General features: G+C 38.8%; 2 protein-coding genes across 2 annotated transcripts; one reads left to right on the forward strand and one right to left on the reverse strand.

Moving 5' to 3' along the window:
* The first annotated feature begins 4,802 nt into the window (after positions 1 to 4,802).
* LOC307146319 (uncharacterized protein) lies at positions 4,803 to 8,205 on the forward strand. Its single transcript, XM_079850217.1, has 3 exons — positions 4,803 to 6,275; positions 6,875 to 7,024; positions 7,705 to 8,205. Exons 1-3 carry the CDS (start codon positions 5,900 to 5,902, stop codon positions 7,974 to 7,976), a joined length of 798 nt encoding a protein of 265 aa, XP_079706343.1. The 5' UTR covers positions 4,803 to 5,899; the 3' UTR covers positions 7,977 to 8,205.
* An 868-nt stretch (positions 8,206 to 9,073) lies between these two features.
* On the reverse strand, positions 9,074 to 9,997 carry LOC307145842 (uncharacterized protein; the record flags this gene model as incomplete). The annotated part of the gene is made up of 1 exon (XM_079849436.1): positions 9,074 to 9,997. One exon carries the CDS (start codon positions 9,995 to 9,997, stop codon positions 9,074 to 9,076), a length of 924 nt encoding a protein of 307 aa, XP_079705562.1.
* Between the last annotated feature and the right edge of the window lie 13,832 nt (positions 9,998 to 23,829).

Below are 23,829 nucleotides of genomic sequence, written 5' to 3' on the forward strand. Positions count from 1 at the left end.
CCTCCCACCCCTTTGGTCTTTCTACGGCGCGAGGACGCACCTACCGGGAGGGGGGAGTAATGTCACAATTCTGTTCTGTCTGAGTGTTTTTTTGTCACTGGTCACATGTCTTCCTTTGTTCTGTTTTCCCGCCACTCCTTGGTTTCCATGGTTACCCTCATTAGTTCATTTGTATCACCTGGTTCCTCGTTAGTCTTGTCAGCTGTGTCTTGTTTCCCTGATCTGTTCTCCCCTGTATTTAAGCCCTGAGTGTTTCAGTCTTCACTTGTCGGTCAATGTTTATGTTAGGTTCTATCTATGTTCTGCGCACTCGCTCCCTGTTCTTTGTATTTGTGATTATTGAGAATTAAAACCTTGGATTCTGCATCTTCGTGTTCGCCTCCTACTTCATCCACCCAGGAAGCCTGACAGTATCCAGATCTGATGAAGGACCTGCGCCTGGACCTGATCCAACACAGTGCTGAAGTGCCAACTAGTCTCTCCCTATGGAGGATCCCTTTACCACTCTACAGATAAAGCGTTGTCGGGAAAATTCGTTTCGCGTAGCTACCCCGAAGTGATAAAATAAAATAAAATTCTGTATCAAAAATTATAAGGAAAGCCCAGTAATTTGTTTAGGCTTGGTTTGTAGGAAATGCGCACATATATTCAAATGCACATAACTATAGAACCAGTTCTTAATGAGCATGTGAACGCCATCAGCGTTTCTCACAGGATCGCGTTTAAAGTCTGTGTAGAGGGAATGGTGTCGTCTTAGCGGCCCCTAATTTAATAACAAATGATCGTTGCGACGGAAGCTAATCAATCATAACTAACTTTAGCTGGAAAATAACTTTATTAAAGAACCGCTATAAAGCCAAAACAATCTCTGTTACCTTAAATTATACGCTTATCTCTGTAAAGCTGCTTTATAGCCACTTTATAAATGAAGATGACTTGACTTGACTTGTCAGTAACAGCTTTTTTTTTTTTCCAGTAATGATAGACCAAGACTCAAACTAGTAACTGTAATCTGCAAACATTTAGTAGTTGAGACTGGCAGCTTATAACTATGTCCGCTTAGCTGATTAACAGAAGTCAATCGGGCTAGTTTCTGCTTTCAGATTTGTATTATTTAAATATTTTGTGATAATTTAAATTTGCTATCATTTAATTGTATTTAATTTGACTATAAAGTATTATTGGAGCTCAATAGCAGCTGGGCTGAACTGCCAGGAGCCAAACATTCAGATGTGGATGAAAATAATTTATTTAAAGTATGTAAAAATGGAAAATTATTGTTACTTGTTTAATTTAAGCCTAAATGAATAAATCTGTATTCTTTCAGTAGTTGTCTTAATTGGGGCAGAAGGTCATGTGACCTGTTATTGACATCTCCTGCCAACCAGCTGAAGATTGAACCCGCACACAGTCTACAGTGTGTGTGTGTGTGTGTGTGTGTTTGTCCTCGGGGTTCACCTCACACAACAGGATTACTGATCATATTCATACTGGATATTTTACTATTTGAGAGCGTTGTTTCAATATTGTTATGATTCATCTGTAGCATTCTTTCAAAGGCATATGCCATTTTTAATTTCCTTAACTTACCTGACGTGAAAGGGCCCAACTTCACTCTTTATAAATATCTTTGTCATTTTTCTGGTGAAAGGAAACAATATAAAACCAACTGAAAGTGGTTTGCTATAGTCAGTTGCTATAGTAAACTGGTTTAGCTGGTCTCTCAACCCAAACCCCTCTAAAACCCTTAAAACTGTTTGTCCAGACTGTGAGACCAGTTTAGGGTGTTCTTCTAAAAAGGTTTTTTTCTTTTCTTTTCTTTCAGGAACTCAAAGTGCAGCAGTAAACTTAGACCATGGAGGACAACAACAGTTATTTCATCAACTCTGCCGCAGCTGATTATCATGATATCTATTACCATGATCCAAGCTATTATAATTCTTCTAAAATCAGTCTGTCCATCTTCCTCATCGCTGCTCTGTGTGTGGGGGTGCCATGTCTGATTTGGGCTTTTTATTTAGTGCGTCTTCAGAGAAAGACCAGAGGCCGGATCTCAGCCTTCATCATCCTCCTCCTCCTCTGTGACCTGTTGCAACTGCTCCTGTATATACACATAGTGTCAAAACTTCTTTCTTTCAGTCTATTCCATGTCTTTCACTCAGTCATTATAGAGCTTGGATATTTTTATCTGAAAGTGTGTGGTGTTCACCTGCAACAGCTGGTGTCTCTGGAGGGGGTTCTGACACTGAAATATCCACTGATCTCTGCTCAGATTTTCTCAACCCCCTGTTACATCATAATCTCCATCACTATACTTATTTTTCCTGTAATGTGTGCATTATTGCTGGCTTTTGGTGACCGTGGTGATGGTTTGTATCTTGCTGTTGGCTCAATTCTGGTACCTGTGTGTTTATTGGTTGTCACAGGCATAATCACATGTAAAGCCCCGCCCACTCCTGCCAGACCATCTGTCAGTTACAACAGACCAGGCGCATCATTGTTTCTTGTTACCATGGTTACCTTAGTTGTGCTCTATTTACCATGTGTGTTGATTCACTGTGTGCAAATCCTCGTCTTTCGCATGCCAGAGTCTTGGTCCATGATGTCTCTCTGCTTGTTGAGTTTGACAGTGATTTCAGAGCCTCTCCAGTGTGTGCTGGTCTGTAGAGAGAATCTCAGCACTCAGACCAAACAAACACACACAGAGCTCAACTCTGAACAGACATCAGTCTGAACTGAATATCCAGACGAGGTTTAGAGTGTTAGTAGAGTAATTAGTAGACTGGTAGGGTTATGGTTAGAATAAGTTGACATGTAGTTGCAAAGTTACTTATAGTCAGAAGAATGTTCAAAAGGAACCATCAAAATAAAGTGTTACCAAAAGTTTTAAAGAAATATAATCACAAATGCTTAAATAATTTTTCTCTTGTGCTGAAGTTAGCAAAATGGCTTAAAATGGCTGATCAGGATCACGTCAGTTAGAAATAATAACAGTGGTTCACTCAAAGCCAGGAGAGTCTGCTGAGTCTGGAACAGCTTCCAGAAGAGATCAGACGTGCTTTAACAGTAACATTCAGATCCAGACTCAAAACACTCTGTGCATTTACTGACTGAGCACTAGCTGTGCCACTGTGTGTTCGACTGATTGCACTTTATCTTATTTATGTAACATCTTTTTATTCTTTTAATTCTTGTTATAACTGTTTTACTTATGCTGTTTTGATTTTTGGTTAGGGCTGTCTGGTTGGAAGAGTTGAGGGGATTGGGAAGTGAGACGGTGATTACCGAAAGCCATCAGAGGCGACAGTCACTAGGAAGTCGGGAATTGTTCCTAGGGTGTCTCGCGATCCGAAGCTCTCTGACTCTTCCATTCAGACAGAGGCGCACCGAATTTAGTGATTCAGGACTCTCTGCTTTTATTGTTGTTTTTATATCTTATACATTATATTTTTACCTTATGTATCTGTTGTGATTATTTTATGTCTATTTTAATTCCTTCTCTGTGTAAAGAATTTTGAATTACCATTGTGTCTGAAATGTGCTATATGAATAAACTTGCCTTACCTATTGTGTTTATATACAGCTAGTTATAAATACTAATAATATAAGTATTTATATTTAAGTATAAATACTTAAAAAAATACAAATGAGGATATCACCAAAAGGATCCCATGTTTCACAATTTATATATAAAAAATAACATGAATAGTTTTCTCAGCCTTGAATCTGTGTGACTGTCAGGGTTCCTGAGTTTCATTGTGTGTTTCTCCCACTACTTCCCAAAGAACACTGAGCGTCTCATTTAATTCCTGGATGACCTCTGTGTGTTTGGGTGTGGAAATGTGGGAACTCCCATGCCATCACTGTGAGCGCTTTAGGATGCGTTCCCAGGATGCTGTCACATTTTCTCCCACTTTACTTTCCACTCCTCATCCCCATAGAGGAACTCTTTCACATGATCAAATGTTTGCCCCTTACAGAACAAAAATATATGGGAGTAGTCCTTATCCTCCGGCAAGTGTCAAAATTTGATTGATGACTTCCGGTTGACCTTGACCTTCCGGTTGTCCTTCCGGCCTGTATTATTATGGATTGACCTATTGACCCTTACTATCCCTCGATCATGTGGTTTTGACAGAAGCTTTTGACCTATGACCTAGCTAGCCCTAAATCATAGTTTTGACGGGTAGTTATGACCTATTTTAACCTTTTTAGCCCTCGATCATGTGATTTTGACGGCTGTTTGAAGCCGGTGTCAGGTTCGAGTTATATGGGTGTGTGTCTGATTATATGGTGTGTCACAGGCGCCCCCTCCCACCCTCCACATCGGGCACTGTAATTAAACAACTTCACATCCTTTAAAGTAATATCTACTAAAACCAATTATTTTAGTTTTAGATAAATAAAAGAATAAAAAAATCATCTTACATAAAACATTCAGAATAGGTCACGTGACGTCCGGAGCTCTATATACAGTACATCTCAGAGAACCCCTGACCCACAGCCAGCTTCCTCTGAATTGTCTGGCAATAAGCGTCTAAATGCCAGTTGCCTGGTCAAAGTCTCCGGGTCAGAAAATGAATTGATCATGTCATGGAGGCAGTTTCCATGACGTCTAATTATTTGTTTTGTTTGAACGCCAATTTCAGTGGTTTCTGGAGGCACATAAACTTGTAACAGTTCCACTATTACAGAATGTAATTTTCCTCCCGGCCACTTGGGTCACTGGGGAGGAAGTTGTCGCTAGGACATGGTTTATCTAAGGTGAGGGAGAAAAGAAGGGAGGGAAGTTAACAGGGGGAGGGGGGAAGAGTGTGGTTTGCTATGTGAGAGGGTATCCCATTACTTACCTGTCTTCAAAGTTAAGTGAATGTATTTATGCTTAACTGGTGATGTTTTGACATATTGCTAAACGGTGAATGAGTAGTGATATGCTCTTTGTTTGGAGTCTGTAGAAAATGTCTGCAGGAAGAAGTAATGTGGATACATAAATGACTGAAAGGACTGTGGGCGAAAGGAGATACTGATTTTTTTCCTTGCATCATTGTGGATTGGATTTTGTTGCTTGGACTCGGACTTCTATCACGATTTCTTTCAGAGACTTGGACCACATCTTTCAGGCCCCTTTGGACTCTTATCAGATAAGTTGTGTTTCAATGTGATTGTCTAAGTGATGGTATCCAGGGAACTGAGGGTATTTGAACAAATGGGAAATACTTGAATACCACTATTGTGTCCATCTGAGATTGAAACAAGCGGTTTATGATTGTCAAGGTACAGTTTATTTTGTTTTCTTTTGGGGTTTTGTTTTCAATCTTTTGTTGATTCATGTTGATTTTGGGGAGTTGTCATTTTCACTGTGCTATAAAGCAATATAAATTAAGTCAGATGGTTCATTCACTCTGAAGATTCTGGTGTGATTTTAACAGACATTTTCCATAGGTAGAACCCTTTTTTCTGTGTAGCCCTTTACCTGAGTATAGAGTGAAGGTGGTTATATAATTGGCACCCCAGATGGGACTTAAAATGTGAAATTGATTTGTCTGTTGAACTGTTTTAAGAAAGCCTTTAATATTTAATAACATAAATGAGTATGGCTGCTATACAATGGCGCGTTTCCACCGAGTGGTACGGTACGGTACGGGTCGGGTCGGTACCCTTTTATTTGCGTTTCCACTGCCAAAAGTTGAGAATGGTACCAAAAAGCCGAACCGTACCGTACCACTTTTTGGGTACCCTTCCGTTGGGGTACCTAGCACAGTGGAACGGTACTAAAGGGTGGAGCTAGACTCACTGCAGAACGTTGATTGGTTGACAGAGAATCGTCATTTGCGCGTGCCGCAAGGGGAAAGACACAACACACAAGGCGCCATTTTTAAATTACAACAATGTCGCAACAATGTCGCCGCGCAGCATAACTTTACCGTGGTCGACCCAGGAGGTGCAGACCTTCTTGGGTATCATCGGTGAAGAAAGGGTGCAAAGGGAACTCGATGGCATGGTGAGAAACGAAAAGGTTTTTCAGCATGTTTCTGAGAGGATGGCTGTCGAGGGTTACCAGCGGACGTCCGAGCAGTGCCGCATTAAATGCAAGAAACTGCGGAGTGACTATCGTAAGGTGAAAGACCACAACAGCCGGAGTGGTGTTCACAGAAAAAATTGGAAGTGGCTAGAAATGATGGACGCCATCTACGGGCACAGACCGGCGAGTTTGGGACGAGAAGGAGGCATCGATACGGCTACCTCGTTGCTGGAGTCGATGATGGAGCCTCCCGGTAAGTTTTGTTAGTATACATCAATCACGGGAAAGCTTACGTTCAATGCACAACTTTTGTGCAAGTCTGTTGTTTGTCTGTCAGCCAGCCAGTGTGGTATCAACCGATCATTTGCAAGCTAGCAAAACGCTAACGTTAGTTTATTAGCCTGTGGTGGACGGAGTACATGTCCAGTAACGTTACTTGTAGCCTAAAGATACCCTAATAAAATACAACTGTTTTATTACTAAACATATTCTACTAAATATATATTAAAGAGAGATGGGTCCAATGATATAGCTTAAGGAAAGAGTAAGAACTCCGTCTGAAAATTATTATGAAATATCAGAGCAAGGTGAAAATGTCCACATTCAATAGGCTTAAACAGTACAGTAATGTTGTGGGGTAAAAAGTACAATATTATGCTTTGGAATGTAGTGCAATAAAAGTTACTCTTATAAAATTATAGATACTTGAAAAAAAAATACTTATGTACATTATACAAAGTAAAAATGCTTTGTTTGGCTACCCACTCAGTCCTACTACGTTGTATGTTCTGTATTTATCTCAACCGCATTGTTGCCGTTTGTGTTATTAACGTGACTTTTGTAAATTTTCAGTTGAGCATCCTAGCTGTCAGGAGGAAATGGAGGCACTTGATGAGATTTCCACCCTTGAAAGCTCAAGTTCGCCTGCCAGGACATCAACCCCGACACCACCACCAGAATCTGCTCCATCAACTTCGAGTGAACCTCGGCGTATTACAATCGGTAAGACATGAACACCAGAGTGAAAAGAAATGTATAATACTGTAATAATATATACTAGAGGTGTAACAATATATCGTGCCATAATATATTTCGCAATACAAAAGCGCAACAATACGTATTGTGGATGTTGACAATATGTATCATGGATAGTTCTCCCCAAATAAAAATTACTGTGTGAGAAAAAATTCATGTTTTCAGAGTGTCAGTACTACATTAAATTACTATATAATGTTGCTTATGATGTATACTAATGCAATGGGGGAATATTTGTGGGTCCTCATAATGGCAAATGTCTTATTACCAGAACGTTAAGAATATTCGTCTAAAATAATTCAGTATTTTCAGCTTCAGAATCATGAATATTTTTATTCTGGTGTCACCATTGTCCTTGGGTTACAAGCACCAAGTCCAAGCCTATCCATTTAAACCCACAATGTAATATCCAAGTTTTCATTTTAATCGACAATAATTTTTTTTTTTTTACCTTTTATCATATGTCGTGGAGTATCGCAATATTGTATCATGAGTTCATTATCGTCATATGTTAATATATACATGTCCAATTTAGACATTGTATTGTAGTACTGTAGATATCTCCCCATAATATTGGTTGGCTCAAATCACAAGGATCAAAATGCTTCGCTAAACAAACCAACATTCCTGTCTCTTTTGCATTCCAGGCAAGAGGAAAAGGGGGCAACAGGATGTTCATGCGGCCCTGGTTGAGATGCAGGCAGCTGATGAGAAGCAGCAGGAGTGGTTGGAGAGGATGGAGGAACGCCGTGACCGGCGCTTCGAACTTATGCTGGAGGATGCACGTGAGGCAAGGCGGCATGAGGCTGAACTAACTCGCCAACACATGGAGCAGTCTGCAAGCTTCAATCAGGCCTTCCTCGGCACGCTCAGTCAGCTGGTGCAGGCGTTGAGTAGTCGCCCCAACCCTGTGCCATGATCCAGCCACTTGTGCTCTTTTGCACACAGCACTTTAGACTTGTTTACTTTTTTGGACTTGTTTAATTTTTTTGGACTTATTTAGTTTTTTGTTTGCACTCGTTTACTTTGTTTGCACTTTTAATTTTTGTTTGCACTTGTTTACAAAACCTTTTTTCTATCGCACAGCTCATTTTTTTGTCAATAGCATTTGTTTGACTTTTTAAATTAAAGTACTTTTTCATTACCTCATGTGTCCTGTGTTCAATGGCCATCTCACACAATTCCTCCCTTACCCATTCTATAAATTGAGGTCGTTTTATTAATGTTCCTGTCATCTGGTGTCAATGACATCTATTGTTTGCTACCTTGGCCATAATGGCCATTTGGGAGATTATGCTTGCCTTAAATACAAAATAGTTAGCAATGTGTTACTTTACATTTATTGCAAACAAAATCTGAATTTATTTATTTTTACAGTCATAGGTATTGCAGAGTAATAAGTCCTTTACCCCAAATATTATAAATTAATATTATAAATATTATAAATTGTTTCCTTATAATTACACGTGTACTTATAAAGTATGTACAATAATTACAGAAAGGTACGCTGTAAATTCGGTGTACTTACGCAGTACTTTCCGGGCTGTAATCATGAATTACTGCATAATTTATTTGTAATTTTCCATGTTTTTTAGCATAATAGGTCATAAGCTACATACCATGTAATATTAAAATAATTAGCCCTTAGTTGGGTAGCTTAGTTATGAAATACTGCATTTTATTTGTATTTTTCATGGTTGTTACTCCTTTATTCACCAAATATTATAAATTGTTCCCCTATAATTACATGTACACACTCTATAATTACCAAATGGTATGCTGTAAATTATGTGTACTTGCGCAGTATTATCTTAAGCGTTACCAGATTGGCCATTTGATATAGTTACCCAAAATGAATTATACCTCATGTTTAAACACCATCTACATAAGAGGCAGCGGCAAAAATATTTCACAAAATATGAAGAGGCAGGGTAAAAGTAAAAAGGATTTATTCATGTCCATAAAATCAAAACTTAGCGTTTACACAGGTGTGCCTTTGCTATCTGTACAACAGATTTAACTGTTCAAATAACGCATCAGACCCTCGCGTACATCCCTGCCCTCCTCCTCTGCACCCTGTGCCAGTGGCACCACAGGCTCTGCAGCAACAGGTGTATCCCATTCGTGCTGGTAATCCTCTCCATGCCTTTCACAAAGATTGTGCAGAGCACAACAAGTCAACACCATGGACTTCACCAGTTCGATGTCGCTGTCATTCCTCTTCATAAGGCACCGCCACCTTCCTTTGAGTCTCCCAAAAGCATTTTCTACCACCACCCGAGCCCTGCACACTTTTTTGTTGTAGGTCAGTTGTTCTGCTGTCAGCCGGCCATTGTCAGGGAATGGTTTTAGGAGCCAATTCTGCAAAGGGTAGGCAGAGTCTCCTAGCACATAAAAGCCAGCATTCACCCCACTGATGTTCCTGGCGCAAGCTGGGTAGAGGCTTCCACGCTCGACCAACTCCCACAATGTAGATAGTCTCAGAACCCGAGCATCATGCAAACTTCCAGCCATTCCTGCATATGCACTCCAAAATAGTCCTTTTCCGTCAACTACTCCTTGCAGGATGATGGAATGCCAGCCTTTTCTATTAAAGTAATCGCAGTGGTACTCCTTTGGGGCTATTATGGGTATGTGTGACCCATCAATGGCACCAACACACTGTGGAAGCCCCCACCGGTTCTCAAAGTAGGCTGCCATCTCTTTGAACTTCTGCTGGTCAGGGAAACATATCTGTTCTGGAACTAACAACATGCTAGCGGCCTTGCAGAATTCCTGGACGCACCGACACACTGTTGTTCTGCTGACACCAAAAAGATGGCCAATACTTCTGTAGTCGCTGTTGGTTGCAAGCTTCCATAGTGCAATGGCAACTCTTTTCTTAAGGGGAACACACTCTCTGTAGTTTGTGTCCTGCTTTTCCATTGCTGGATGCACCATGGCACAAAGGAATATAAATGTTTCTTCAGACATCCTGAAGTTGTTCAACCACTGTGTGTGTGTGAATCCTGGAACGATCACATCCCACCAGTCATTTGAGCGGCTGAAAGTCCAAACGGTTGGTCTGCGGCGCTGATTTTGCACCAGATTGAGTATCTAGAAAACAAACAAACAAAAAAGTTAAGATTAATACAATGTCGCAGTGATGGTGGGTCATTTAATTAAAAGTGCCACTATCATACGCCGGATGAAAAAATACATAAAGTATTATATAAAGTATTATAAACATTGTAAGAGTTACCCTTGGACACGATAGAATATATAAATTTGTTAAAATATCTAATATACTGCACCAGAGAGGGAACTTTGGTGTCATTAAAGCACAAAGAAAAAATAGCTTACAGATATAACTATTTTCTCAAAATTATACTTCTAATCTATCATTAACCACAACTAGTATTGCACTTGTAATAATATAGGCATCAACAGATTCATGTAAAAGTTTAATGATCTTAAAAAGTAACCTTCATAGTGCTTAATGAATAGACTGTAGTTTACAGTTGGCACAGTTAAAATCTGGTTTCACAGGCAGGGCTTATTGTACTTATTTATTCAGTGTAGGGTTATTTAATCTATAACAATATTGCTTAGTTAGCACATAAGACGAAATACATTAATACATGACATAAAAAAGTTAGCTTAGCTCAAGCTTACCCGCCTGCGCCGTCGTGTTTGTCTTGCCTTGTCTTTACTCGCGCGGTTGTCTGTCTCGTCCCAGCTCCTTAAAATTTCCCAAATTCCCCTGTATTTTTCCGCTGTGTTTTTCCTTGCAGCATGTAGCCTTTGCTCAAACAAATATTGTCTCTTCCTTGAGATAAACAGCCACACACCGAGAAGCAAGAATAGGATCTGCTGTATGTCCTCCATTGTTGTTTGCGGTGAACTTTCCTCTTCCCGCGCGATCGAATGACGTCAAGCTACTTTCCGTCATACACCACGCCTATCAAGTGACGTTATCACTACTTTCTGGAATACACCACGCCTATCAAGTAAGGGTACTGTTGGCGGTGGAAACGCTAGCCAAATCATGGTTAACAGACCCGACCCGTACCGACCCGTACCGTACCGTACCGTACCACTCGGTGGAAACGCACCACAAGATGATTCAGAGGATGAATATGAGCCCAGAACAGATTTTTCAGATGGCGCGTTCACTACTTTGAGAGAGCCAATGAGGGAACTTATAAATACTTTCAGTGAGATGTATGTAAGCTCGGATGGTGAACATAAAGTAGGAAATGGTGATAGTGAAGAGGAATATTTGTTTCCACCACCTCCACCACCCCCAGAGATGAGAGCTGAGGATGGAAGGCTTCCTAAGGATTTTGTGGAAAATGTCACAAAAAATCTCACCACTTTGGAAGAACAGGTGGGAAATTGCATGCAGACAGTAAGTACCTGCATTAACAGAGAACAGTTGGAAGCCAGATGTAGAGCAGTAGAAGATAAGTTAAGTTATCATATACGAAGAACCTATGAACGTGTCCAGAAGGATATAGAAGTAAGCATTCAAGAAATGGGAAAGTCCATGGTGGATTGTCTTAAGCGACGGGATGCTCAAATCGATAGAAAAATCGCTGCCTGCGTGCCTCCAGCTTCTTCACCTGTAGCCCATTTTCCAGATGTTCCCTCTAACACTACAGTTTCTCAAGGTGGTAACAGAACTTATCAGTTACAAGGATCACACGTACCCTTTTCATCCAACACTTCATATATTTCCCATCGATCTCCTGTAAATCTTGAGTTTCCATGTTTTGGGGCTGATGACACAGATGATCCAATCACGTATATAGAGAAGTGTGAAGAATATTTATCTTTACATCATTTATGTGATACAGAGTTGTTTGCTACCCTCTCGTCTGTACTAAAAGGTACTGCCAAAGCTTGGTGGATGGCAGAAAGAAGAAGTGTGAATTCCTGGGATGAATTTAAAAAAGTTTTTCTGAAGTCTTTTTTAGCAGAGGACTACGAGGCAGAGGCGGAAAGGTGTCTGAGAGAAAGGCGACAAGGATCACAGGAGAATATCCGTGACTTTGCTTATCAGTATCGAGCTTTATGTCTCAGATATAGGAAGGATATGATAGAAAAGGAAATCGTAACGGCTATTCTGCGAAATTGTAATCCAAGGCTCGCTAGTTTACTTCGAGGGACAGTAAAAGATGTGGGAGAGTTGGTGAGAATTGGATCCCAAATTGAGAGAGACTTTGAAGAGCAGAGGAAGTACTGGGGTAATATTAATGCAGAATCGCAAAGGAACAAGAGCAAGTACCTAAGGGGCGAACACACTCAGGCACCTTTGGCTTCCGCCAATGCCGTGCAACCAACATCACTTGACTCTCTGGCTAATAAGCATCAGCTGAAGATGATTTCCTTGCCTGTACTTCTGAGAGGGCGTTATCTTCATGCAATGTTGGATACAGGAAGTACGTTCTCTTTGATCCAGGAATCTTTTTGGAGACAGTTGGAGTCAAAAGAGAAGTGGAAGCCAAGTGATGGACAGACATTCCAATTGGCCAATGGGCAAGTGAAATTTGCGTTGGGTCGATCAGACTGGGAGTGTGAAGCATATGGACAAAGATTTGCTGTTACCTTGTATGTGATGAGAAATGAAGACTTAACTTTTCCATTGATTTTGGGGATGGATTTTATGAGGTCTTCTGGCATTATATTGGATTTCTCCAAAGAGGTGTACATCCTGCCTTCCAAGAACGGGGGTGAGAATAGGGTTCATCCTTTCAGTTCCAATGGAGATCCTCTTTTACCTCATCTGCTCTTTTACCTTGCAGTATTTCCAGATTTTGTAGTACCTTCCTTCGCCCCTTCAACAGAAGCCAACCAATTAGTTCAACATCTGGTACAAGCTGCGGATACCAGCCCTGAAAACAAGTCAATGATACAGAGAATGATGAAAGAGTGGCCAACGGTATGTACCACTGACATTGGGCATACCAAGGTGGTTAAGCATTCCATCATTACCCATAACGAGGTACCTGTTAGGAAGAGGCCATATAGAGTTTCAAGGGATAAACAACTGATGATTGAAAGAGAAATACAAGAGATGTTGTCTAAAGGCATTATCAGACCATCTGTTTCACCATGGGCATCTCCGGTGGTACTTGTACCGAAGAAAGATGGGGGCATAAGGTTCTGCGTTGATTACCGTGGCCTCAATGCCAAGACTTACTTAGATTGTTATCCCATGCCTCAAATCTTGGAAATCCTTGAGGCATTGCATGGAGCCTCAGTGTTCAGTACTTTGGATTTAAAAAGTGGATACTGGCAGGTGGATATGGAGCCTAACAGCATTCCTAAGACGGCATTTGTCACCTCTTCAGGGTTCTATGAATTTCTACGGCTTCCAATTGGCCTTAAAAACTCTGCTGCCTCCTTTCAAAGACTTATGGAAATAGTGCTAAAAGACCTTAAAGGGAAACATTGCTTCGTGGATATTGATGATATCGTGGTGTACTCCAGAAATGAGGCTGAACATCTAGTACACCTCTCCCAGGTTTTCAGTAGTCTTCAGAAAGCAGGTTTAACACTTAACCTGAAGAAGTGTAACTTGTTCCAACGTTCCCTGGTGTTTTTGGGACATGTTGTGTCAGCCAATGGGGTGAAGACTGATCCCGAGAAAGTTAAGTCTGTCAAGGAATTTCCCATTCCTCGATCTCTCAAAGAGGTGCAGAGATTCCTAGGCCTAGCAGGCTGGTACCATAGGTACATTCCTCACTTTGCGGAAAGAGCTTCTCCTTTGCATGCTTTAAAGAAAAAGGGATCCACTTGGATGTGGTCTGAAAGCTGCCAAAAGTCTTTTAATGATTTAAAGCTGGCGTTGACTGAAGCTCCTGTGTTGACTCCTCCTGATTTTACTAAATCATTTAAAGTACAGACAGATGCAAGTCAAGTGGGACTGGGAGCTGTGTTGACGCAAGAGGAAAATGATCAAGAAATTGTGATTGCCTATGCCTCCAGATTGCTTCAAGGTGCTGAAAAGGATTATTCAGTGTCAGAGAAGGAGTGTCTTGCTGTTGTTTGGGCCGTGGAAAAATGGAGGCCTTATCTTGAGGGGCAGCGATTTGAAGTCATCACTGACCATGCAGCATTATCATGGGTGTTCAATCATCCCAAGCCCTCCTCACGCTTAACCCGTTGGACTATTCGACTCCAAGGCTTTGATTTTGAAGTAAAATACCGTAAAGGGAAATGTAGTGTTGTACCTGACGCCTTGTCTAGAAGAAATGAAGAAACCACTTCTACAGGGGTGCTTGCAGTATGTAGAGCTTCTCGGATGTATGAGAATGCCGTAGACCTGCCGGTTGAATGGAACGATTTAGCCGAGGCCCAACAGGAGGACCCTGAGGTAAAGGAGTTGATATCCAAAGTACCTTCTGTAGAGAGTCGTGATCCTAAGCGAATCCACTACACTTTGGTAAATGGCTATCTATTCCGTAGTGTACCAACTAAACAGAATGGGCAGAAGTTTCAGTTGATTATACCCTATGGCCAGCGGAAGGAATTGGTGAAATTCACCCATGACAGTCCTCTGAGTGGTCATTTGGGAAGGTTAAAAACACTCCTGAGGCTTCTTGAGGTTGCCTATTGGCCTAGTATTCGAAAAGACATCTGGAACTACTGTAAGGAATGTCAGGTATGCCAAAAATATAAGCCATCCATTTCTAAATTATCTGGACTGCTTCAATCAACACCGGTGGTTGAACCGGGGTACATGCTGGGAGTGGATTTAATGGGACCTTTCCCAAAGAGTGCAAAACAACACGAGTACCTCCTGGTGGTGGTGGATTATTGTTCTAAATGGGTGGAGCTGTTCCCATTACGAACAGCTAAAGCTCCGCAAATCGCCAAGATCCTAGTTGAGGAGATCTTCACTCGATGGGGTACACCTGTCTACTTGGTGTCAGATCGTGGAGCGCAATTCACCTCGCTTCTCCTAACCCTAGTCTGTAAGCAATGGGGAGTGGTTCGAAAACTCACAACTGCATATCACCCCCAGACAAATCTTACAGAAAGGATAAATCGCACTTTGAAAACCATGATGGCTTCCTATGTAGGAGATAACCATCGCCAATGGGATCGATGGCTTCCTGAATTCCGATTTGCCATTAATTCTGCCTGGCAAGAGAGTACAGGTTTTACTCCAGCCCAGATTGCGTTGGGACGTTCTCTGAAAGGACCTCTAGAGAGGGCCATTCCTACTCCCCCAAAGCCTGACAGCCAAACATATGAACTGCTTGAAAGACAGCAAGAGTTGATGGAATGTGTAAGAGAGAATGTAGAAAGTGCCCAACGGAAGCAGAAACGATTCTATGACCCGAAGAGGAAGGTGCAAGAATTTAAAGAAGGAGATTTGGTCTGGGTGAAAACTCATCCTTTGTCCAGAGCTGAGGAAGGCTATATGGCCAAGTTGTCAGCCAAGTGGAAAGGCCCAGCTAAAGTGTGTAAAAGGTTGGGTCCTGTAAACTATTCCATTTCATTTGTTGAGACTCCTTTTATTTTTGACACACTTCATGTACAGAACATTAAGTCCTATTATGGTGGAGTTAACTCTTCCAGTAAACAGGGGAGTATGTAACAGTTCCAATATTACAGAATGTAATTTTCCTCCCGGCCACTTGGGTCACTGGGGAGGAAGTTGTCGCTAGGACATGGTTTATCTAAGGTGAGGGAGAAAAGAAGGGAGGGAAGTTAACAGGGGGAGGGGGGAAGAGTGTGGTTTGCTATGTGAGAGGGTATCCCATTACTTACCTGTCTTCAAAGTTAAGTGAATGTATTTATGCTTAACTGGTGATGTTTTGACATATTGCTAAACGGTGAATGAGTAGTGATATGCTCTTTGTTTGGAGTCTGTAGAAAACGTCTGCAGGAAGAAGTAATGTGGATACATAAATGACTGAAAGGACTGTGGGCGAAAGGAGATACTGATTTTTTTCCTTGCATCATTGTGGATTGGATTTTGTTGCTTGGACTCGGACTTCTATCACGATTTCTTTCAGAGACTTGGACCACATCTTTCAGGCCCCTTTGGACTCTTATCAGATAAGTTGTGTTTCAATGTGATTGTCTAAGTGATGGTATCCAGGGAACTGAGGGTATTTGAACAAATGGGAAATACTTGAATACCACTATTGTGTCCATCTGAGATTGAAACAAGCGGTTTATGATTGTCAAAGTACAGTTTATTTTGTTTTCTTTTGGGGTTTTGTTTTCAATCTTTTGTTGATTCATGTTGATTTTGGGGAGTTGTCATTTTCACTGTGCTATAAAGCAATATAAATTAAGTCAGATGGTTCATTCACTCTGAAGATTCTGGTGTGATTTTAACAGACATTTTCCATAGGTAGAACCCTTTTTTCTGTGTAGCCCTTTACCTGAGTATAGAGTGAAGGTGGTTACAAACTAATGTGTTCTCCAAGTCTCCAGATCTCCTGAGTAAGGGCCAAATGTGATTTCAGGGTCAGAAATAGTAAGTGGGTCATTCACTACATCATTTGCCATGATGAAAACTTCCTCAGCTAATGTAATATTCAGGCCTGGTACCACTGGAAAATAAAATAAAATAAAATGGCTGAATGTCCAATAGTTAACAAAATAAAGAATGTTCAGGGTTCTTCTTCATCACTGATGATTGTTTCTTTGAAATTAATATACGGAGATGAATGACAGAAAAATGGAATATATTATTTTTGTTTGTTATTGAAATCTGTTTGGGTGATTATTTCATGGGGACAAGATCATTTTTATTTTATTTTTACTTTACTATACTTTACTGAATAGCTTAATTGGTAACCTATGTCTACTTTATCACTGTTAAAACGGTTACACAAGTCAAGTGCAAAATATAAATAAAAGTATATCACTAAATAATACAAATGTATTATTTGACCAATTTTAAAGTTTTACTACATTTTCTTCCTGGAATCCACCTTGAAATCCTACCCCCTGTTGGGATCAGGATGATCCTGTTTTTTTTTGGATCAAAGTTATCCAAATCCTACTGACAAGTTTTGAACAACACAAACTGAAGGTTTGATCCAGATTAAAACTAGGATTGTATTCTGTGATCTAATCTGATTTCAGATTCCTTCTTTCCCTTTTGAACAACCCATTTTCAGGATTTGATCTAATCCGATAACCAAAATCCGATCAGCTTACCTTTGAACAACTGGCCCCATATGAGGGAATATAGTTGGCCAGAGCTGAATCCTCCATTAGCAAGATAACATCTCTGTCAATCTGTGGATTATAAAAAATAATATGCCATTTGCCTTTCAAAAGTACTATCAAGGTCAGTTTAAAGGTATAAACTAATGGTTTAAAAAAAAGCGGCTGACCATATTGCATGTGCATTTTTAGGAGTTTCCCTTTCAGACACATAATTTATGGGAGCAGAATATTTAAATTAATCCTACAAGGTGATTTACAAAGGTTTGTGCCATTATTTAACGGCCAAAAAAGCCTCAAATCACCTTAAATCAGCTAATTTGCGCTGCTCTTTTGGTATTGTGTTGGTCGTTATAGAAATTATCAGCACGAATTCATGAAATTGCGTATCTATAGCACGAATGTATTTATCGTGCCATTTTTACGACAATAAATGTTTTTCATGAGATCGGGCTGAAATTATCCGACTGCGTCTGTGTTGTTTAATTTGCGCATAACTGTCCACTCCCATCTGCGCTTTTGTGGAATTGTGCTCTCACGCTATTTGCCCTGCTTAGTAAATCTGGGCATATAATACAGTGGGTTCACTGAAAGGCAAACAACACTGACTTTTCAATCAAGCACTAAATATTAATGTGTTATTTTTAATCAGCTGTCCCAATCGTGTTGAATATACATACCTTTTCTTCCTCCAGAAGTGAAAGTAGCCTATGTCTTCTGAAATACAGCGGCATCGTACAAAATTATTCTACGAGATAATTGTGCACATAATTGTGCAGTCTGCTCCCTCTGGGCCTTTCAAATTGATATTACGTTAGGAAAAGCTTGGTCGTGTAAACGTGACTCACTTAAACATATATAAATAATAAATGGATCTAGCATTAAAGCTACAACAATCATTATAATAGATTTGTGTTAGACTAAACGAAGAAAGCAATGTGGAGCTATAACCAGGTCTGTAAAGGGTTCGTTCTTTGACCATTTAGGAACTGATATGGTATATAGCACTATTCCAGCACACATGGTATACAAAGTCACCAATAATCAACAAGATACATGCATGAAGTCAAAATTCACTCGCTCGCTCTTGTGTCGATGGCTGAAACGCATGCAGTAGGATCGATGTCAGGATGAATGTGGCCTCAAATCGATCTCAAAATTTAACGTGTTCATTCTCAGAGTTTATTCCCACGATTATTTTGACTTTTTTCTCAAAACTTTGTGTGAAAGCTCTAACCTGTTACACATGGGTGCGGAAAAAAATATGCACCGCAAACGGAGTATGTGTGAACCGGGCTAATATGGTCATACTTCCTGGTTCTGGTAAGAACTCGAGCTGCTGCGTTTTGAACTAGCTGTAGTTTGTTTATTAAGCGTGCAGGGCAACCACCCAGTAGAGCATTACAGTAATCTAGCCTTGAGGTCATGAACACATGAACTAATTGTTCCGCATTTGTCAATGAGATCATTTGACGTAATTTAGATATATTTTTAAGATGGAAAAATGCAGTTTTACAGATACTAGACACGTGACTTTCAAATGAAAGATTGGTATCAAAGAGCACACCCAGGTTCCTAACCGACGACGAAGACTTAACAGAGCAGCCATCAAGTGTTAGACAGTATTCTAGATTATTACGTGAGGAAGTTTTTTGTCCAATAATTAGAATCTGTTTTTTCAGAATTTAGAAGTAGGAAATTACTAGTCATCCTGTTTTTAATATCAGCTATGCATTCCGTTAATTTAGTGAATTGGAAAGTTTCGTCTGGGCGTGAAGAAATATAGAGCTGAGTATCATCAGCACAACAGTGAAAAGCAAAGGTCCTAGTACTGAGGCTTGTGGTACGCCATACTGAACTTCTGATCGATAAGACATCTCTTCATTTACTGCTACAAACTAATGCCAACATCATTTTCTAGTCTATTTAAAGAATGTTGTGGTCAATAGTGTCAAATGCAGCACTAAGATCGAGTAACACTAATAGCGAGATACAACCACGATCGGATGATAAGAGCAAATCATTTGTGACTCTAATGAGAGCAGTCTCAGTACTATGGTACAGTATAAATCCGGACTGGAAATCCTCGCAGATATAATTTCTTTCTAAAAAGGAACATAGATGTGAGAATACTGCCTTTTCTAGTATCTTTGATAGAAAAGGTAGATTTGAGATCAGCCTGTAGGCCTACAGTGCTGTGATATTCTGAAGGAATTTATGAAGTTATTAAACAGAAAAGGTTTTGACAGGATCATTTTGACTCACACAGACATCAAGAATCAGCGTATAAATCGCAACAATGGTGACAATTAAAAAAATTCAGATCAACTCTGAACTCATCACAAAACAAATTCTACCAAATTCACAAAAAAAAGCTTTGTTGGTTGTCACCACTGTTGAGATTCATATGTTGGTTGTTGATGTCCAGTCCAAAAAATCCAGTTCAAAACATTTTCTGTATAATATATATATATATATATATATATATATATATATATATATATATATATATATATATATATATATATATATATATATTAGTGGTGGGCCGTTATCGGCGTTAACGCAGCGAGACTCTTATCGCGCGATAAAAAAAATATCGCCGTTAATCTATTCTCCAAGTTGGGTTGGGAGCTGGCTCAAGCTACACAAGCTATGATGACGCAATCTACCCGCGGCCGCGAGGAACACCCGGCTGCAACGCATCATATTCGTCGTCATCTTAAGTAAACACGGCTGAAAGTGAAAGCTGTGCTGCGTTCCAGTCCAAAATTGTCATGCCCTTCACTCGCTAACTTTCCCTTCGTCTCGTTCACTCGGATGTACGTCATTGCGAGTGCCCACTACTGGCGGAAACTGCAATGGTCTGAACTGGAACATCCTAAGCCCTTGATCACTTGGAATCAGCTGTGGAGTTGATTTATTATTTACATTTTGTTCCCTTTAAGAATTTGTTTAATGCAGCATCCAAATGTTTATAGGTGTGTTTGGGTTGTTTTAAATTAAAAAAAAATATAATTAATATATCATAGAGTTGTCTGTTGTGGTTTTTTTTTTTCTTTTCTTTTTTTTTTTTTTTTCAGTTTTTTATTTATTTATTTATTTATTTTTATTTTTTTGAAGAAACATGTAAATATACAGATACATTCAGGAGAACATTGAAGAGGTAAAACAAAGACAAAGGATACAGAGTAATTATAATTTAAATACCTTATACCTTTACATAGGGAAACAATACTAACAAAGGATAGTAATAATAATAATAAAAAAAATACAAATAAAATAAAACAATATATGACAGAAAGCTGGTTAATCCTGAATATCAGAGCCATTACAAAATAATTGTTCATATGTTTTCAGGAATCTAACACATTTATTATTGTTTGTTAAACTAAAAGATTTAAGCAGTGAGTCTACTTCAACCAAAAAAATGAGAGAAAGTAGGAAGTGAGTTCATAAATTTCTGTTTATGGATGAAAAATTTACCAAATAAAATAAAAAAGTTAAAAATGTATTCTTTGGATGTGTGGGAGTCAGAATAATAACAAATAATATCTTTTAAATTAAAAGAGTGTGCCTGAATGGGGGTTTTATTTAAATGAGAAAATACGCTAGACCAAAATTTCTGAACCAATTTGCAAGAATAAAATAAGTGTATTAATGTTTCATCTTCGTCACCACAAAACGAACAAGTACTAGAAATATCAATATATTTGGACACCGTTGCATTAACAGGATATATCTTATGTAATATTTTAAAGTGGACTTCTTTGGTTTTGTTAGGAATAAAATATTTATGTGGTAATAACCACGCTCTTCTCCATTCAATATTGCCAATAAAGGCAGCCCAATGGGATCTGCCTCTAGGGCAAATTAGATCTCTTCTTTGAAAAATCTGGCGAATATGTTTATTATTGCATTTCTTATCATAAATGCTAATGCCATCCAATAACAAAGCCGACTCCTTAGTATCATTTTGGTTATATAATAAGTGGCTCTTAACCAGTTGCACTAGACCTGTAGGAATAGCTTTAATCACAGTATTGTATTCTTTAAAATGAATAGGGAAGTCATGGATAGTCATGAAGCGTTCATAAGACAAGATGTTACCAGAATTGTCAAATAAAGAAATGATATAAATTAAATCTCTATTAAACCAATTAGAAAAAAAGAGAGATTTGTTTTTAACAGTTATATTCATATTATTCCACAAAAGAGTTTTATGTGGTGAGAAATTGTGGATGTAACACAATTTCCATGCGAGAAGAGCTTGCTGATGAAATTTAGATAGTTTAACCGGGAGTTTATTGCACATATAATTACATTTTAAGATAAAAGGGAGGCCTCCAATTTTATTAAAGATGAAATTAGGAATGAAAAACTATATCGAATTTGAATTTATTAGACATCATCTAATCCAATTGATTTTAAACACATTAATAACATTGTGAAAATGTAGCACTTCTAGTCCCCCATCTCTTCTACAATTGGAAATCACTGATTTTTTAAGTTTATGAGACCTGTTTTTCCATATAAAATCAAGGAAAATTTTATTGACACCTTTAGCAGTGCAGTCATTCACATATAAAGAAAGTGATGGATACACAAAGCGAGAGAGACCTTCCGCTTTAGACAAGAGAACCCTACCATAAAGAGTTAGGTCTCTTTGTAGCCAAAGATTTAAAATATTTTGGGTTTTCTTAATTCGACGAGAAAAATTAAGTTGTTGTCTGTCTACTAAATCTTTTGTTAAGTGAATTCCTAAATACTTTATTGTGACTTTGACTGGAATACCCTCAATTAACGTGTCGTCGCATTCATGCAACGACATTATCTCACACTTCGACATATTTAACTTTAACCCAGAAGCACATGAAAAATTTCTAACTATCTGAATGGCACTGGAGAGTTGACTTTTATCATGTAAAAAAAGAGTGGTGTCATCAGCCAGCTGCGAGATTTTTATTTCCCTATCAAAAATGGAGATACCTTTCAAGTTCTGATTGTGCATAATACTCAGTGATAATAGCTCAGTAACCAAAATAAATAAAAAGGGGGAGATTGGGCAACCCTGTCTAACACCGCGCTTTATAACAGATCTTTGGGAGGTGTTCAGATTAACTGACTGAACTACTAATTTCTTTATAAAACATTTTAATTACATTAACAAAAGAGTCCCCAAAACCAAACAGTTTGAGAGATTGCAGAAGAAATTGGTGCTCAATGGTATCAAAGGCCTTATAAAAGTCTAAGAAAAGAACAATGGCTTTAGAGTGTACAAATTCAGAGTAATCCAATAAATCTAAAACAAGTCTTATATTATTGCAAATATGTCTACCTTTGACGAATCCTGACTGTGTCTCCGCAATAATTTGGTCAAGCTTAAATTTCAACCTATTAGCATATACCAGGGCCAATATCTTGTAATCAATGGTTAAGAGTGTTATTGGTCGCCAATTATCAATTTGCAGAGGGTCTTTTTCAGGTTTTGGAATAAGGGAAATTATACCCTGTTTCATTGAAGTAGTCATTTCCTTCTGAGCAATGCATTCTTTATACATGCAAAGCAATGGGGATTTTATTAAGTCCCAGAAATGGATGTAAAATTCAACGGAAAAACCATCAACACCAGGGGATTTCCCTCTCTTCATAGAGAAAAGAGCGGATTTAACTTCCCCAATTGTCAAAGTTGACTCACAAAGATCTTTAAAATCATTATCAATAGTTGGAATATGGTTTTTAATAGTTTCGACAAAAGTCTCACAATTATCTGAATTAAATTCGGAAGTATAAAGTTTGTCATAAAAGTTTGTGATAAACTTAGAAATTAAGTTTGAATCAGTGCACCTGACACCATTAATATTTAGAGCTGTTAATGAATTTCTCCTGCAATTCCTCTTCTCTAATGCAAAAAAGTAACTGGAGTTAGTCTCTCCTTCTTCTAGCCATTTGGCTTTTGACCTAATAAAGACCCCCCTAGCTAAATCCAAATAAGCTTGATTAATTTGTAAATTTAATTCTCTTAAAAGCAACTCTTCCTCCTGAGTTAATGTTTTTTGCAATGAAGTGTTTATTTTATTTAGGAGTTCAAATATTTTTTTATTTTTAGAGGATTTTAGCTCTTTACTTCTTCTGATAGCAATCTGCCTAGCTTTATATTTAAAAAATTCCCTTTTTTTTTTATAACCATCACTAGAGTTTTCAGAAAAAATACCAGAAAATAAGTTCTTAATGCCATTATTAAAGGCTGCATCTTTAAGGAGAGAATTATTAAATTTCCAATAACCACGCAAACTTGAATTTTTTTCAGTGTTACTACACAATTTTAGACTTATTTGCTTATGGTCTGAAAGGGGAGCAAAAGAATGAGAAACATCTTTTACAAATTGAAGAGCTGATGAAGAGATCAGAAAGAGGTCGATTCTCGATTGAGAAGACATATTTCTATTTGACCAAGTAAATTCCTGCAAATCAGGGTGAAAGAAACGCCATGTATCTGTAAGAGAAAATTCCGAGCAAAATGATAAAATGTTAATATTTAATTGCTGGCTATCGTTATTTCTGGGAGGATGTCGGTCCAAGGAATCATCCAC

The sequence above is a fragment of the Squalius cephalus genome (genome assembly GCF_949319135.1).
Source record: "Squalius cephalus genome assembly, chromosome: 18".
NCBI lineage: Eukaryota > Metazoa > Chordata > Actinopteri > Cypriniformes > Leuciscidae > Squalius > Squalius cephalus.

Coding starts and splice junctions, on each gene's coding strand:
- LOC307146319 (XM_079850217.1), top strand. CDS start 5,900: ATGTCGCCGCGCAGCATAACTTTACCGTGGTCGACCCAGGAGGTGCAG. Junction 6,276..6,874: donor GTCGATGATGGAGCCTCCCG/GTAAGTTTTGTT, acceptor GTAAATTTTCAG/TTGAGCATCCTAGCTGTCAG. Junction 7,025..7,704: donor ACCTCGGCGTATTACAATCG/GTAAGACATGAA, acceptor TTTGCATTCCAG/GCAAGAGGAAAAGGGGGCAA.